The following is a 17,483-nucleotide window of genomic DNA, read 5'->3' as shown; positions in this document are numbered from 1 at the left end:
AACTTAATTTTACTCTTACCTTCCATCTTTTCTCACCATCATATTTTGGCTGGTTTAATTATTAAACCAGAATATTTCTTTATGTGACACATAGACACCATCTACATCAAATTACCAAGGGTAATTATTTACCAAGCAGTTTCTTGGGCCCAGATGAGAATTTCAATTCAGAATCTGTAAGAATAGAATAGGATCTAAGAATAAGCATTTTGGCCGGGCGCGGTGGCTCAAGCCTGTAATCCCAGCACTTTGGGAGGCCGAGACGGGCGGATCACGAGGTCAGGAGATCGAGACCATCCTGGCTAATATGGCAAAACCCCGTCTCTACTAAAAATACAAAAAACTAGCCGGGCGAGGTGGTGGGCGCCTGTAGTCCCAGCTACTCGGGAGGCTGAGGCAGGAGAATGGCGTAAACCCGGGAGGCGGAGCTTGCAGTGAGCTGAGATCCGGCCACTGCACTCCAAAGCGAGACTCCGTCTCAAAAAAAAAAAAAAAAAAAAAAGAATAAGCATTTTAACATGTATCAGAGATTTTCATAAATGCTAAAATTTGATCTTGCTTGTTCTATTCTCACATATATATTTAATCTTTATAGTTAAAATTTATAAGTTGGTTTAGCTGCTTTTGACATTGTCAATTTAGCTTATTATTTTTAAAAAATGTGCACTCCCAGTTCTTCTCAATTTGCCTTCACAAAATCTGACAGTTTTGGTGTCATGGTATTATTTCTGTATTAACAAAGTTATAACATGTGCATTCTGGATTCTAATCATAACTTTCATATTTTATAGAATTATTTCTGTATTTAAAATAATTTAATGATATATAGTTGAGTCTTTTATTTAGGTTGGTGCAAAAGGAATTGCGGTTTCTGCTTTTAAAAGTAATGGCAGAGGCTGGGCACGGTGGCTCACACCTGTAATCCCAGCACTTTGGGAGGCCGAGGCAGGTGGATCACCTGAGATAAGGAGTTGAAGAGCAGCCTGGCCAACATGGTGAAATGCCGTCTCTACTAAAAATACAAAAATTAGCCAGGCGTGGTGGCACGTGCCTGTAATCCCAGCTACTTGGGAGGCTGAGTCAGGAGAATTGCTTGAAACCGGGAGGTGGAGGTTGCAGTGAGCTGAGATCGTGCCACTGCACTCCAGCCTGGGTGACAGAGGGAAACTCCATTTCAAAAAAAAAAGTAAGGGTAGAAACCACAATACTTTTGTAACAACTTATATCAGATATGACAATTTCTGCCTTCTAAATTAAGGCATTTAGACTATCTACATTTTAAAAAAATTTTTAGAAAGAGCATATCATTCTGTCACCCAGGCTGGAGTGCAGTGACAGGATCATAGCTCACTGCAGCCTCAAACTTTTGGGCTCAAGCAATCCTCCTGCCTCAGCCTCCCAAGAAGCTGGGACTACAGGTGCAAGCCACCATGCCAGGCTATTTGTTTTGTTTTTTTTTCTTTTTGTAATGTCTTTTAGAGAAGGGGTCCTACTATGTTGCCCAGGCTGCTCTCACATCCCTGTACTTAAGTGATCCTCCTGCCTCAGCCTCCCAAGTCACTGGTATTACATAGGTATGTGCCACTGGTTACTGCCTCTCCATTTATATTCAATATAGTTGCTGATGGCATTAGGAGTAAGTGATCTTGATTTTTAAAATATTGTTTCTTCCTCACCACAATTCCTTTGGTGACTCCAATTACACCTAATAAAGCCATAATCACTGAATCTCTTTACATTTTTAAAATTCTTTAAAATTCTCTGTGTTTCCTTTTGCATAATTTCTACTGCTGTGTCTTCAAGTTTATTAATCTTTTCTTCTGAAATTTCTAGTCTGCCATGAATCCCATCCAATATAGTTTTTGTCTCAGATATTGTAATTTTCATCTCCAGATATTTGGTCTTGAAAACTTTTTATAATTTCCATATATCTACTTAAATTTTTTAACATACAGAATAGTTTTATGTGTTAATCTCTTTGCTGATTTGAACACTTGTATCAGTTCTGGATCAATTTAGATTGATTTATTTCTCTTTTCACTATAGGTCTTATTTTCTTGCTTTTTTATGCCTGGTAATATTTGATTAGATGACAGAATTTGTAAATGTTTTCCTGCGTCATCCTATATATATTTTGCATACTGATAAATGTTTTGAGCTATATTTTGTAATTTTAAATTTCTTAGAAACAGTTTGATTCCTTCCAGTGCTGCCTTAAGATTTGTTGAGAAGAACTAGATAAGCATTTAGTCTGGGTCTAATTATTTCGCATTACTGAGGCAAGAACCTTTCTAGGTACTCCACCAATGCTCTGTGAATTATGAGGACTAAAATAATCACCTTCCAGTGAGTAGATACCCATTTGACTTGCTGAATCTAGGCAAATGGAAAAGTACTGGAAATGTTCTGACCCATTTCTTTAGACTGTTTTCTGCCCTTTCCTTTCCATTCTTACCTTCCCCTCGATGTCTTCCTCCTCCCACAGAAGATAAACACTCTTGCTACATACAGCACACTCTTCACACTCTTCTACAGCATACCCTCATCCCCAGCTGGGTGAAAATCAGGAGCCAATTAACACAGTAATTTACTATTTAAGCCTCAACAAACTTATTATATAACTGTTGAAAGAAGGAACTCTAAGTTATATTTTAAAAATAATTAAATTAAAATATGTTACTCTGGAGCATTATGAGAACTTTTAGGTGATTTTAACAAAAATAGTGTTGGTGTCATAAGCTTACTCAGTTCACAGAAGAAGAGGCATATCAAAGATTTTTCCCACCTTGGCCCAGGACCTTTCCCTCAGCATTGCATAGCCACACTGGTGCAGCCTTTTCTCTCTCCCCTCATCTGGTCCTGATTTGAGCCAGTTCCTGCCCAGGTGCTGACACTTAGTTCCATGTCCCTTTAAGAGTCTGCTATCTTGGATTTGGCTGTTGCTTTGGATTTTCTAGCTTCAGCTTTGAGCCTTGCCTAAAGCAGATTCACCCACTTGCTTTCTGTGCATGATGATGTTAATTTGTTTAAAGCCATGTATTTTCTGCGAGGATGACATAATTCTGTTGCACCATCATGCAACTATCTTTAAGAATGTGTTGGTGGATAAAATGTATTCAATGTTATAACAAAATACCTGAGACTGGATAACTTGTAAAATTCATTTCTTACCATTCTGGAGATGAGGAAGTCCAAGATCAGGATGCCGGCAGGTTTGGTTGCCTGTTGAAGACTATCCTCTGCTTCCAAGATGGCGCCTTATTGCTACCACCTCCGGAAGGGATATCACTGTGTTTTTATATGGTGAAAGGTGGAAAGGCAAGACAGCCAAATTTGCATGAAGCCCCTTTTATAAGGGATTTAACATCATTCACGATGGAAGGAGCCTTCATAATTTAGTCACGTCTTAAAAGCCCTACCTCTTAATACCATTACATTGGCCATTAAGTTTCATCACCTGAATTTTGAAGGAAATATACAAACCACAGCAGATGGTGACTATATCAGGACAAATGATTATCACTAGTAGCAAAACTGCTCAAGGTGTATGTTCAACCGTGTTTTGAATAAGATTAGCACCACATCACAATATTGACAGTTCCAAAATTTCATTCATATTTCCTAATTATATCCACTAAAAATTATCTGTTGGGGGGGGCCTGTTCTTTAAAAAACATTCTAATACTCATGACTATAATAAACTGCTTTGTGCTGTCTTGGGATATAATGACAATTACAAGCAATTCTCATGAGGGTCCTCGTAGGTAAGGAATGCCTCCATCTAATTTTAGACTTTTAAGCTAAATCTCAGAAAGTAAATATAAAATCCGTATCTTGGAGACATACCATATCTGTCAGAAAACTATTGAGGCAACTGTTTAGATGGGATTATCTCTGTAAGTAAGTGGGAAGTTCTTATTTTCAGTAATTTATTTTTCCTGGAATAAAAAGGCAGAAACAATCCTTCAGGGTCAAACCTTTATTACTACTTCAGTGAACATAAAATTACATTATCTATGTTCCCCTAGATCTTGTTGTTACATCCCTCAATACGGTTACGTCTGATGGGATCCAGATATTATTGTAGATGTATTTAGACTGATGATATTTGGCTTCAACTTACGCACAATGCATGCAGTAGTGCTAACATTAAGTATGTCCCTCGAAGTCTTTTGCTTCTCCCTTCTCAGTTGCATTCTGGAAACAAGTTCTGATTTGCTTAAACCAGAGAACAGAAATGATTGCACAATAGGTGCCCTCCAAAAATTCACAAGTCGTTGGAGGCAGATTGTAGCTTGTGTATCCTAATGGGTACTAATCATTTAAAAATGTGTCGGTGTTCAAAATGATAAGCACCAGTTTGATATCTGTCATCTTTGGGAAACTAGGCTACACTCACCAAGGAGCTTTTTCAAACTGCGTGTGTACAAATTATTGTGTTCACATTCCAGAGTGCATTCTCCTTTCCTCTTCACCCTACTCCACCCACAGCCCAGTGGTAGTTACTCCTGTAGGGACAATGGTGGAAATAAATAGGTCATTTGGAAAAAGGCTAGTCACCACTTTTAGATAGTTAGATGTTCTATACACAGATAATATGTGATATTAGATGATAGTGTACATCAAGGAGATACATTTGTCATTAAATGTAAGTATGTATATACATATGTACTTTCTTTTTTATAGTTAGTTAATTTTCTATGACAAGGGCAAAATTAATTTAAAAATACTTATTGACTTGTTATTGTTTTCCTTCATTTATTGTAAAGATATAGAGCTTTTTAATTTTACTCTTATAACTTAATCCTTTGTCATGATCAGCCATGTGCTGTTTTGCAAGTAATTTGTTAAAGTGTTTAAAATTGCCAGTTATTTGTTTATAAAGGAGAGTAGATTCGGGGTTAGCCATTTTCACTTACTTCCATTCAGTTACACAATCTAACTGGAGTTACAGATAACATGAATGTGAATTGTTATAACCTGCAGACTATTCTTTTTATAACCTCTTCCATATCTATGAGAACCTGTGGAGTCTGTGGACATCTTTCAAGTGTACTAAGGCAGAAAAATGTCAATGGTCTAACAGACAGTTATCTTTATAAATCCTCAAATCAGTCCTTAGAAACTCCTTAACAAAATTCTTACCTATGTTTAATGTCATGGGATAAAATCATTGAGTTGTTTGCATTCTCTACTATCTTTGTGTTGTTTCTTTAATTTTTTTTTGTTTTCTTAAGAAAAAATAACATTTTTATCTTTTGCTGCCATATATATTAATATTTCATCTCTTATCAATTTCAAAATTTTGAAGACTCTTCTCTCCCTGAGACATTATTATTATTTCCTTTTGCTCATCCTAGGAAGCTAATCCAGAAATTAGGTTCTTCTGTAGTTTTTAGATCATTGTTCCGGTATTGGTATAATTATATAGGATTTATCCTTTCTTCCTCCATTCTAATCAGCCCATTGTAGGAAAAATGGCCTTTATTTATACTTTACTCCTCAGTCTACCTGTACAAGTGGGGCAGTTTTAAAGAGTATTTTTGACACAGGAGCCTTGTTAAGAGAAAAGGAAAAGATGTAGTCAATTTGCATCACTGTAACTCTGGAGAACCTAAGCAGGTACTAAGGAGAGGATGAGGTTGAAACTAGAAATTACACCCCAAGATTGCCAGACAGTCTGATAGCAACTGAGTGCCATATCCTCCCCTCCATGCTCTCCCCTGTATCTTATGGATTTGAAACCTAAGAACATTTCCCTAGATCCATGCCAGTAAAGTTAGAGTTGTATAAATTTTGGAAAACAGAAGAGAAGCCAAAGGCATTAGTGGATCTACAGTAGAGATGGGCAGGTGTGTGGGCTTAGCGGGAGGCAATAAGATTTTACAGATAAATCTGCACTTTTCCTGTACATCATCCACTTTCGCACTGTTCACATTAATAGCAGTTTCTTGTAATTTTGCACTTCCTGGTTTCTTCAATACTAGTGGATACTTTTCCTAATTTTAAATTCCATAGCTCTTCTAGTGGTTTTATAAGATTTTAATTTCTTCAATTAAATAACTTTCTGCTAGAAATATCTGCAATGACTTCTCTAGCTATCTAAATCATGACTGCTCCTCCATTCTTTCCTGGTGACAAAGTTCTAGCTAATTTTGAGTGAGCCATGGATGAAATCTATGTATAGAGCCCTTTATACTTTGCATATTTTTATGTTTAATGGCCTTCAAAAAACAAAAGAAAACCAACTTGATTCTGAACAAATATGCATCTTCCCTGGACTCTTGTGTAGCTAAAAACCTTCTTTTCCTAGAAGACATATACTAAAATGGGAAACATTTATGGTTTACAACCTTGCAGATCTATTTTCAAGTCTTGGCTTTAATAAATATACTTCACTTCATAAACTCAATTTCCTTGAAGGATATTTATTGACTACTAACTTGGTGTCAACAATTGCAAGTACCTGTGATAACCGCAATGGTTAAGACAGTCCCTGTCCTGGCCCTCATGATGCTTAAAATCTAGCAGCAAATATTAGTGGATAAAAAGTATATAAGATAAAAAACACAGGCACAGTCAGGTTCTAAACAACCTTCCATGTCGTAAAAAGATTCTGAGTTTATCATAAGAATTATGAGGAGATGTTAAAGTGTTTTCATCAGAAGAGTGATTTGATACAATCCGAGTTTTTGAAAAATCACTATGGCTAATGGGTTAAAGTCGGATTGGATGGGAAGAAAACAAGATATAGAGACCAATTAGGAAGCACCTATGTTAATCCAGATGAAACATAATAGCAGTCTGGGGAGACAATAACCTGGACCAAGGGAATGGAAAAAAGTAAGTTGATTAAAGAAATATGTAGGAATTAAAACAAGGTGTGGGAATTAATTAGATACATGTGATAAAGAGACTTGTAAAGGGTGATTCCAAAATGTAAGGCTTTTGGGAAATAGGTACATAGTAGTGTCATGAACGAGACAGGGAATACAGGAGGACAACGTGGAGGTGAGTAGGGATGAGGTGTGCATTGAAATGGCAGGTTCTGATTGAGACATGTTGGATTTGATTTGCTGATGAGACACCCATGTGAACATGGTCTGTTCGCCGGTAAAGATACAGATTTGAAGTTAAGAAGAAACGTCTTGTCTGAAAAATGAAGACCCACATATCCTCATATTATGTATTGTAATTGTAGTCATGGGAGTGGATCCATTGACTCAGGTTCAGGTACAGAATGGAAAGAGAGCTTGACTAACTGTGGAACAGCCGCCTTTATTTTTCTTTTTTAGTTGCATTAGTCTTATAGTCTTGTCTTAGACAAGCACTCTGATATAAAATTCCACACAATTTCTCTAATTTTCCCAACTTTTTAATTTCAACATAAAGCCATTACATAAAAAGTATTTTATTAATGAATTCACATAATGAATTGGATAAGATATGTGTTAATTAAATCATTAATTAGATTCTAATAATTTACTAATACAACATGTAACACAGTAGCATATACATTTCTTACAGTGTAATAATTCACCAAGGGGGAGGGTACATCTTTGACCATAGTTTCCTATTAGCATCTTAGGCAAAGTAACTGCTACTTAAAAGACAAAAAGTTATTTTTGAACAATTTGCTGAGTCTAACAGAAAAATTAATCATTTGATTATATATTACAGATATACATTACCTTTTGTTCACTTCTTAAAGAATTCTACCTAATCTACATATTGTTTTCATTCTTTTCCAGTATTCCAGAAGTGCAGTGCACTTAAAAACCAGTCTTTTATATCTATCATGGAAGGAATTTAATACGAGCTATAGTATGAATTTTAAATATATCCATAAAGTGAAGCTCTCCAGTTCATAAAATTAATGTCGTAACTATATATAATATGCAAGTTGAGGATTTTGCTTTAAAAAATATATTCACAAATTCTGTCATATTTACAAAAATATGACTGTAATGAAACTTAAAACCATCTAAAGACGTATGACTACTTTAACATCTCAGTTGTTATTTTTTATGAACATAGAAGGCTTTTAAGCATCTTTGGTTGGGTACTATTGAAATAACAATTTTATTCATAAAATAATTAAATAAAAATACTGTAGCATCTATGTTCTACAATTTACAGGAACAATTTTATTATGTGTATATTCATGTTATATAAAAATATAGCTAATTATTTTGAAAAGAAGATAAATAACTTATGTGAAATTGATTGAAATACAACATTTGCAAGATGAAGGGAATCCAATGTTTACCTCTTACCAGACGTGTCCATTTTAATGTAATTACATTGTTTTATTTAGTATGAATGGGTCCAAGGAGGATGAATTTCAAAGAAAATAACACTGCAATGTTCTTTAAATACATGAGAGCTATGTACCTGTGCGAAAATTGCTTATAAATACTGGGAAATGTTACAGCATGCCACAAAAATTATTCTTTATTCTGATTTAAATTTTAGTGTAGACAAACTTAGCTCCAATAGGAATAATAACATAAATCATACATGTTCAAAAAGGTATAACAATAAAACTATCAAGTTGTATGCTTGTTATCTAAATATCTCCATAAAGCAGATGTAACTTGAAATTACAAATTAAATGATGGTTTGCATTTCCTGCAATTCTGAGAATTTCAGCTTTTGATTCAGAGTTGAAGAAACTTTCACCAAACGTGCAACCGGTTTTAAGAACAATTGGCTCACTGAGTGTTGAGGAGTTCCCCTATCGTCTGCCAAAATATTAATTATATAGCAAGTTTCAGTTTAGTTCCTTGAAGCCATTCATATAGCTGGCAATCTTTTCCTGCAGCATTCCTTGATGGATTTTGTCTAGAGAATTAACAAAAAAAATCAAAACGTGATGAAGGAGAGCCTGTGGCTCCCTGGAGAAATTTTTGTTCAGCGACGTTTTCATCAGCCAAGCAGGGAACCGTGAACTACACAGCTCCCCAATCCAGGTCCTAATGAAATCTGAAAATCAACTTATTTACCCACCGTCTCTTTGCAATGCTGATAATACCAATTCCTTGTTCAAGTTTACTTCACTCCAGGAAAATAGTCAAAAGTACCTCTCTCTGCTTTTACTCCTAATTCAACCTACTACCCTACCAACTGTTAAGTAAACCATTTTGCTGCCTTATCTTTGAATTCAAGTATTTTCACACAGGCTCTTCCCAGCCAGTTTTCCGGAACTAAACAGCAGATGCTTCCATTTAGATCCTCTTCTTCCTTAAAATGGGAAATCAATTATCACTTGTGAGCCGCCATCAACCAGATTTATAGCTCTGGTCAGAATTCATTCATACATTTTCACACCCTAGCTTCCTTAGACATTGGTAGCTTCTGTGAAAGAGTCATTGGGGCCACTATTTTTTCTGACCTCCAGGTTCTTTTTAGCCTTGAATGTCACGGACACCTCAGAGTGAATGGCATCCAACCGCTGCTCACAGCGGAAGGCAGAGAGGAAAGCCTTTCTATAGTTGCTGTTCATCCAGCCATAGAGAAGGGGATTGGCAAAAGTGGAGCACATGGCGATGATGTGGAACACTGTGAAGATGAGTTTGTACTCCTTCAGGTCCAGGACATGGCTGTCAATGTCAACGGCAAGCTGGAAGGCATGGAGAGGCAGCCAGCTGACCGCAAACACCACCACCACGCACACCAGCATTTTGGTGGTTTTTTGCCTTCGCTGATGGTAGTGGTCATTTGCAGCTCCAGGACTGACATGGCTCTTCAATTTACTCCAAATGCGAGTGTAGGAAAATGATATTATGCCCAGAGGCAAAACGTACAGGATCAACAAGGAAGAAAGACTGTAGACAGTGCCATAGATGCTCTTTTCCTCGCCAGGCCATTTTTCAGTACAGGCCACAATCTCAAAATCCGGAATGATCTCAATCAGTGAATACTCCCGGAAGATGGCCAGGGGACTTGCTAGCAGGGCACTGATGCCCCAGGCCAAGCCAATAATCAGGAAGCTGATACGCTTGGAGATCTTGCTCTCCAGGTGGTAGACGATGCACCTGTGCCGGTCCAGGGCAATTACTGTCAAGGTGATTGTGGATACTTGTACTGCCAGGCCCTGTGCATAGGGCACCAGGTGGCACAGGACAGGACCCATTTTCCACTCCCCCATTAAGGTGTAGGTAAGAGTGAATGGTAGACACAGAGTATTCACCAAAAGATCTGCCACAGCCAGATTGGCGATGAAAAAGTTGGTTACTGTGCGCATGCTCTTGAATTTGATCACCACGTGGATCACCAAGGAGTTGCCAATTACCCCAAGCAAGATGATGGAGCAATAGGCCAATATGAGGACAACTTGTACCTCAATCAGCTTGGTACTATCTATAAGCTCTGGCTCAGGATCAGGGACCAGTTCACCTCTAGGAGTGGTTTGTGGCCCATATTGTTCCACCTTCATTTCTTCCACTGTCTGGTTCTCATCAGCCTCTGTACCTATTGGACCCATTTTCAGTACAGTTCCACTTGGCCTGCAACCAGCACAAGAGTCTACAACCTAAAAAGAAAAACAACAACAACAACAACAACACGAATGGAACGAGGAAAACACAAAGGTGAAGCAAATAAATTTCACAAATGGACTGGTTTAATTTTGATTGGGAATCAAAATATCCTCTACTCTCTAAAATTGTGCGTAGCAAAACATTTGAATGAAACAGACCTTTTAATAAGTCTATTGTCAAATTAGATCAATTAAATCAGGTCTCTGAAATATATACTATGATGATAAAGTATAATACCTATAGTATAGACACAATTCCAAAGTGAATGCTACCAAATGGATTAATTTCATTTTAAGTGGGATGAACATTATAAACTTTATGAATTTTATAACCACTATAAATTCATTGAATTAATTTTCAGGTAGATAAAAAAGTAAAGTTTCTCTCAATATCTTGACTGTTTCAAACTTATAAATATACAGCAACAAATTGTGTAAGAAAGGGGAACATATTAAAACTATTCGTCTGGTACCTGAACCTTGGGACTATGAATTATCTGAGATGAATCAAGCAGATTCAGTTCCTGGTGCAGGATTTAGTATTAAAAATAGTATTAAAATGTGTAGAAGAGCTACCTTTTAAAAATTTAATTTCAATAGCTTTTGGGGTACAAATGTTTTTTGGTTGCATGGATGAATTGTATAGCAGTAAAATCAGATTTTAGTCTCCAAAGTCCATTATTCTACTCTGTAAGCTTTTGTGTACCCACAGATTAGCTCCTACTTATGAATGAGAACCTATGGTATTTGATTTTCCATCTTAGTTACTTCACTTAGAATAACGGTCTCCAGCTCCATCCAACTTGCTGCAAAAGACATAGTATCATTCTTTTTTATGGCTGAGTAGTATTCCATGGTGTATTACATACCACAGGTTTTTTTGTTTGTTTGTTTGTTTTTAAATCCACTCAGTGGTCTAAGGACGCTTGGGTTGGAATAGTTGCTTTTTTGAATGATCTTAAATAAACTAACATATAGCATTTCATGCTTTCTCGAAATCTCCGTTAGCCCCCACATTTAAGAGAACCCACAGACTAGTATGTTACATATCTCTTCCACCTGTTATTTTCTCATCATTTCTACAACATTGGTTTTATTCTTCTTAATCTCTTAGTATAATTACTCTAATCATCTTCTAACTTACCTCCCATCCTCTTTTGCTTTTATTTATTAATTAATTCATTCACCTAACAGAAATAATCGAGTGTCCACTCAATGCCAGGGTGGCTTTACTATCCTGGTGCCTATACTTCTTCAAACCTGCATTCATCATGCATTTAAAAACCTGTCTTGAAGTAGGGTTTTTGCCAGGTGAAGACAAGAGGATAGTACCTCTATTCCAAGGCTCTCACATTTTACTGGACAGTACCTACTCATTAAAATGTTTTTTTTTTTCTCTGAAATTCAAATGTGATCATATTGTTTTCCTCAATGTCTCCAGATTGTTTGAAACAGTATAATGTATTGTTTTCTAATATAAGTTTCATTTTTTCACTCTGTTAAAGCATTCAGAGCCCAACACCCTAGTGGTAGTACCTTTCAAATGTATTCATAATCACAGAAGGCTGCCGCTCTTCATTCAGAGCTTCTTTTATGAATTTGTTTTTATGAACCTTTCAATGAATGTGTTTGTAATTAATAGCCTCTAATGCCATTGGTAGGAGAGTCATATATTTATTAAGCCCATAGATAATGCCTGGCTGGACCTGTGGGCCCCCCAGCTCCTTCCCTTACCCTTCCTCTGCTCTGTTCTGCTCTGTACCACAGGAGGGCTGACTCCTGCAGACTACATTTTCAGGCTCCAAGTCCTTGGTGTTCTGGCTGGGTTTGGTCAGTGGGAGGCACTGGCAGGCAGGAGGAAGGCAGAAGCCACTATATTCTTCTTCCTCCCTCTCTGCTCTGGGCAGTGCCTCTGCAGCAGTTCTGTAGCTCTGGTTTTCAAAGGACAAACCTATTGTGATTCTGATTCCAGAGGATGTCCCTGGTCCGGGGGCCTTGGTCACACTACCTCTTCCTCATATCCATCCAGCTGGAAGCAGTAATGACTCCCTGCTCTCGGTAATCTCTAGGTAGTCTCAACATCCCTTGTTTGGCTTATATCATTTGTTTAATCAACTGTCTGCATTAAATTCCTCCTTTTTTACATTCTTAAATAGATTCTGTTTTGCATGATCTGATAATAACATATATATATGCTTTCATTAATTTGCTCTCCCACCAAAGGATCTGCACCCACAGGTTGACAACACTGGCCTATAGAAGAAAATCCCAACTCCTTAGTCTGACATTCGAGGCTTTTCTTGAACTCATCCCTGCATATCCCTCTGGCCTCATCTCTCCTGACAGCCCAATATATACTGTCCACTTCTGTCATACTGCCTTACTTCCAATTCCAGTAACACCTGAGCCTTTTTCATCCCTCTCTGCCCTCACCATTTTAAACTGGGAAGCCTTTCAGTTACCCCAAGCCCCTGTGCTCACTTCTAATGCTGCATGTACCACATGCCACATTGTGACTGTTTTCCTTCGTTTACTCACCACAGCAATCTCTTTGAAGACAGAACCTGGACCTTCTTCCTCCATTGCTTAATCTCTAACACACTATCTAGTACATTAAAGACACTCAGCAATTTGACAGAACAAACATAAAGTTAAAGGAAAGCACAATTTTACTGAATAATCAATGTCAGCAAAATGGGAAGTATAATTTTGAACCTTTCCTTTACTGAAGACAACTGCCTATGTAGGGTTCTTTCCTGTGACATAACATCCATACGCTTATTTTCTTATTCTTAACCAAATAACTGCTTATACAAAAAAAAAAAATTGTCCTGAGACCCTGTTAAATTAATTTCTGATTATAACATTTTAAATTGTCAGTATACCCCATAAAGAAAACTTTCTATTTCAAGGATTTCTGCTCCCCCAACTCTCTCTCCCCTTCTCCATTTCTCTCGCTTTTTTTTTTCTTTCCCCCTCATTCCCTGTCTCTCTGTCTATCACCACTCCCCCTTCCACAGGAGCCTTACTATGTGGAGAGACATGGGAGTTTCCATGTACTCAAGTGTTTGCTGTATTGATATATTCCAGCTCCCTCTTCATAAATTTCACATAGAATGTTCCAAGGAGCTCCAGCCTCTTTTCACATGTGCCTTCCATTCCTTACTAATTAGAGTAACTTGAAACAAACCATTCAAATCTTGAACTGTATATTTGATAGGCCACACCATTTACCCTAGACTAAGAAAGAGACTGGTTTCAGAGTATGGTTACTCAGTCCTGACAAGCCATTTACAGAATTAAAGAGACTCCAAGAGGCTGGAGTTTGGAGGTTATACCTGACTAAATTGAGGGGAAGCATGAGATTGAAGGATACTAGGAGGAGGAGTATACTTGATTTATTGACTTGCTTTGCTTTTTCTTCTCAGTCTTGTTTTATAAATTTTGAAACGCTTTTATTTACAACTCCTCTGAAGGAATGGTTATTGATCTACAAGCTATTGGAATATACACAGTGTTAGCTGTGCTTAAGCAGGTTACTGGCCTTTAGCCAGGTCAAGCATTACCCAGAGCAGAAAATGCATCATTTCATGACAGCACTTCTGGAAAAGTGGAAAAGGAAAATGGTACACACAGGAAGTTGCCACCAAAAGCACACAAAGGAAACAGCAAGAAGACAAGGGAATAACCTTTCTTTGAAATAAGGCAAAATGAGATATTTACATTATTTAAGACATTTAAAGAGAATTTTACCAGTACAATTATCCTGAATAAGGGAATCCTTAGAAACTTTGTTATAGAAACATTTCTTTGCAGAATAGGAAAAGAGTTTCAGGGCTTCCCCTGAAACCCCACCACCCAAGATTCAAAGAACTTCAAATTATTTGAGTCAGAGACCAGTTCATGCTTTGAGGAGATATTTAAATCTCTGGGGGCTTTTTGCAACAATATTGCCACAGTTGGCCTTAGTAAAGCTGCACATCTTATCAAGCACAATATCTTCCAGAACATTTTTCCCAGGGAAAAAATATCTCAAAAATCAATCTCAGAAATCAAAAGCACTGCATTTGCCTACACTAATTAGTTCTAGGAATGGGGGCGGGGGAGGGGGAAGAAGGGAAGTTTCAAGAATGCTACATACATGACATGATTGTTTGAGTAATCAGTAGAAAGTTGAAAATATTCACCAAAGGGTGTGGGAAGCCTTTCTTTGGAAGCAGCATCTCCATTTCATGTCACTGAATTTTAAATGATGTGTACCTATTGCAAAATGTCTTAAAGCTTTTAGTTTTGCCTCTTTCCCCATCACCAAAAGCTCCTGCCAGTGGGTGAGCCTTTCTGATGGAAAATGAGCAAACGCTTAAATGAATGTGTCTCCTCTTGAACAGCTTTGGAGAATCCAATAGGACCTTCTGCTTTAGACAAGTGTTTGATTTTTAAAGAGGCAGGAACAATAACAACTTACTGTTCTGGAAAGATAATGACTTATCTCAAAGAAGGGTCGAGGAAATAGTAAATAATCTTCAACAGAAAAGGGAAAATCTAGCGAAAGTAGAAAATGGGGATGGTATTACATCCTCCAAACCTCCACCTCCCGCCTAAGGGAGGAGGAAAAAGTCCATACACTCATGAGGACCTCCTCATGTCCCTCTTCATAGGAACCGAGCTCTCCTCTAGGAATATTCTTGTTCCCAGGAGCTGAATCAGAGTTAGGAATTACACTTACTGACCCGGACCTCGCGTTTCTGCGGAGACGCGGGAAACAAGACGTGTGCAGTCCGTCTGTCCGATGATAAGCCAGCCGACCTGGAGAGGGCCCTGGAAGGTCCCCAAAGGCAAGTCCGGTTCCGTCCGCTCCTAGGGTCCAGGTCAGCCCGCGCCGCGCGGGCGGGCAGCCGGAGCAGTGAGAGCGGCTGGGCGGTTGGCGCTGCAGGGTCTGCTGCCGACCTCTCAGGCCAAGCGTGCCTGGGCACCGCACTCACTCGCGGGGTGGGGGGTGAGGGTGGGAGGATCAGAGATGGGAGCTTGGGGAGCGGGGCAAACCCCACCCTTAAAGACAACAAAACAGGTGCAGAGGCTGCGGGCGATAGTCCTGCAGGGGAGGAGAATGGAGGAGAAGTTTTGGTGGCGAGCGAGCAGGAACAGTGTCCAGGGTCTCTCCGCCGCCTTCCGGGCTTGCAAGCCCGCGCAGCCAGACCCTACCCAGAGGGGCGCCCCCTCGCGGGTCCCCAGCCACCACCTGCAGCTGCTGCTGTCACCTACTGTGCCACCCCCAAGTTTGATACTCTGGGCTTTTGCACCACCCCTACCTCCCTTTCCTTCCACGAATTTCTCCCTTTGCTCTCTCCCCCCCAGTTCCGCGAGAGATGGCCCGGCGAAGACAGACCTCCTGGACTTAAGGCCGAGTTCACCAAATCCGCCCCGGGGAAAGGCGAGGGCAAAGGCGGGGTGGACCGACCCAGCTGCGGCTGAGTGGCTGAGGTCCCGAGCAGGGCAGACGAGCGCAGGAGAACTCAGGTTGGCGGGAGGAGGGCCGGGGCTGGAGAATCCCCGCGCCTCGTAGGGGCTGAGAAAATTCCACAACTTCCAATCGAGAGTTGTTTTCTTTTGTGTGTAAGGAGCAGAGATGGGGAGCTGGATCTGCGCAGAACCCCGGAAAAGCGCCAGCAGGACTGCACCGAGAACAAATCCTCCGCTCCCTCGCCCAGGGCTGGGGCGCAGCGCGCTGGTGCTCCTCTGGAGCTGGGCGGTCCCCGTGCTCCAAACAAGAAGGTAAAGCAAGTTCAGATCCTGCTGCCCATGATCAGCAATTTCCCTAACAGGTGTCTGCAGACAGATTATAAGTTGGGTAGTGCGGATTCAGACTCGATAGCCAGGAACCTGTGTTATGAGCTCTGGCTCAGGGCAAAAGCTAGGATAGACATAGGATATGAAAGCTATGGGACACGAATAAAACACAATCTCTCTCTCTCCTGATAGCTGACTTCTGGATCCTTCACTCTTTGATCCTGACCCAAGCCACTCTTGCCACCAGGAGCGCATGCCTCTGGAATACTCGCTCCTGTCTCCTTGTGGTGAAGCCTTCCGCTGATGCCCAGAGTCTCCCAGGCTGAATTAGTGGGTAGGAGCAAAACAGGATGGTGGAGACGATCAGCAGAGCAGCAGCGTCTGTTTCCTCGGGATTCCTCCCAGGAACACTATTCGAAGCCATTCCTTCTAAAAGTTTGCAGCCAGTCTCTCTTTCCTTTGTTCGTTTTTAGAGGAGGCAGTAGAGCTACCTACATTTAAAAAACCAAAGCCTGATACTGATAACCTAAGTCTTTACTTAACCATCCTGTTTGGAGGCTTTGCACACATTACTTTTCCTCTATGCATTGGCATTTCTGAAATAAGGATGGTTATGCTGGTGTGCTTGGAATTTCTCTGAAATATACCCCTAAATGATTAGACTAAAAATCAGATTCTGCTACTTTAAAAGGAAAAAATATATATTTATCTGTTAAAAAAAAAAAAAGGCAATACATGTTCTCCAAGATGTTAATTAAAGGCTTCTCTCAAATGGATTGGATTTTCAATTCCTTCAGGGTTTTTCCACACCCTAATAGTATTGCAACTGTAAGGCATTTTTACAGTGTAATCTGATTAATCTTCAGTTAATATAGAATTATGCCCATAGGAGTATAGGAATTGTTTATAAAACAAAGCAGTCCAGGCTTTTCAAATACCTAGAAACAAAGGTAAACAGAACTGGAAATATACAACGTGTTCTACACAGTTCCACTGAAAGTCTTTTTGTAGATTTTTTTTTTTTTTCCTTAAGAAAGTACTCTTTGCCCAAATATGTGTTCTATGTGACGGGGTCCATTCTTCTTAATATATCTACACTGGTGAAGAATGAACTATATACCAATAAGGTATATTATTGAAAGAGTAGAAATGGATT

At 39.2% G+C, this 17,483-nt stretch overlaps 1 protein-coding gene and 1 long non-coding RNA gene across 4 annotated transcripts; one reads left to right on the top strand and one right to left on the bottom strand.

The window, feature by feature from the left end:
- Nucleotides 1–7,258: 7,258 nt before the first annotated feature.
- On the bottom strand, nucleotides 7,259–16,524 carry NPY2R (neuropeptide Y receptor Y2). Of its 3 annotated transcripts, none has more exons than XM_028847921.2 (2): nucleotides 15,267–16,524; nucleotides 7,259–10,534 (listed from the first exon to the last, which is right to left on the bottom strand). In XM_028847921.2, the coding sequence occupies exon 2, from the start codon at nucleotides 10,484–10,486 to the stop codon at nucleotides 9,341–9,343; it is 1,146 nt and encodes a 381-aa protein (XP_028703754.1). In that variant the 5' UTR covers nucleotides 10,487–10,534; nucleotides 15,267–16,524; the 3' UTR covers nucleotides 7,259–9,340.
- On the top strand, nucleotides 15,177–17,099 carry LOC144340860 (uncharacterized). The gene is made up of 4 exons (XR_013417356.1): nucleotides 15,177–15,375; nucleotides 15,896–16,057; nucleotides 16,159–16,312; nucleotides 16,520–17,099. It is a non-coding gene; the product is annotated as an uncharacterized LOC144340860 (long non-coding RNA).
- The last annotated feature ends 384 nt before the right edge of the window (nucleotides 17,100–17,483 follow it).

This window comes from Macaca mulatta, chromosome 5 (genome assembly GCF_049350105.2).
Source record: "Macaca mulatta isolate MMU2019108-1 chromosome 5, T2T-MMU8v2.0, whole genome shotgun sequence".
Taxonomy (NCBI): domain Eukaryota; kingdom Metazoa; phylum Chordata; class Mammalia; order Primates; family Cercopithecidae; genus Macaca; species Macaca mulatta.
Note: the sequence above shows the minus strand (reverse complement) of the source record. Positions and strands in the feature narration are given on the sequence as shown.

What these genes read in the sequence shown, in the direction of transcription:
- NPY2R (XM_028847921.2), bottom strand. Translation starts at nt 10,486, where the DNA reads ATGGGTCCAATAGGTACAGAGGCTGATGAGAACCAGACAGTGGAAGAA.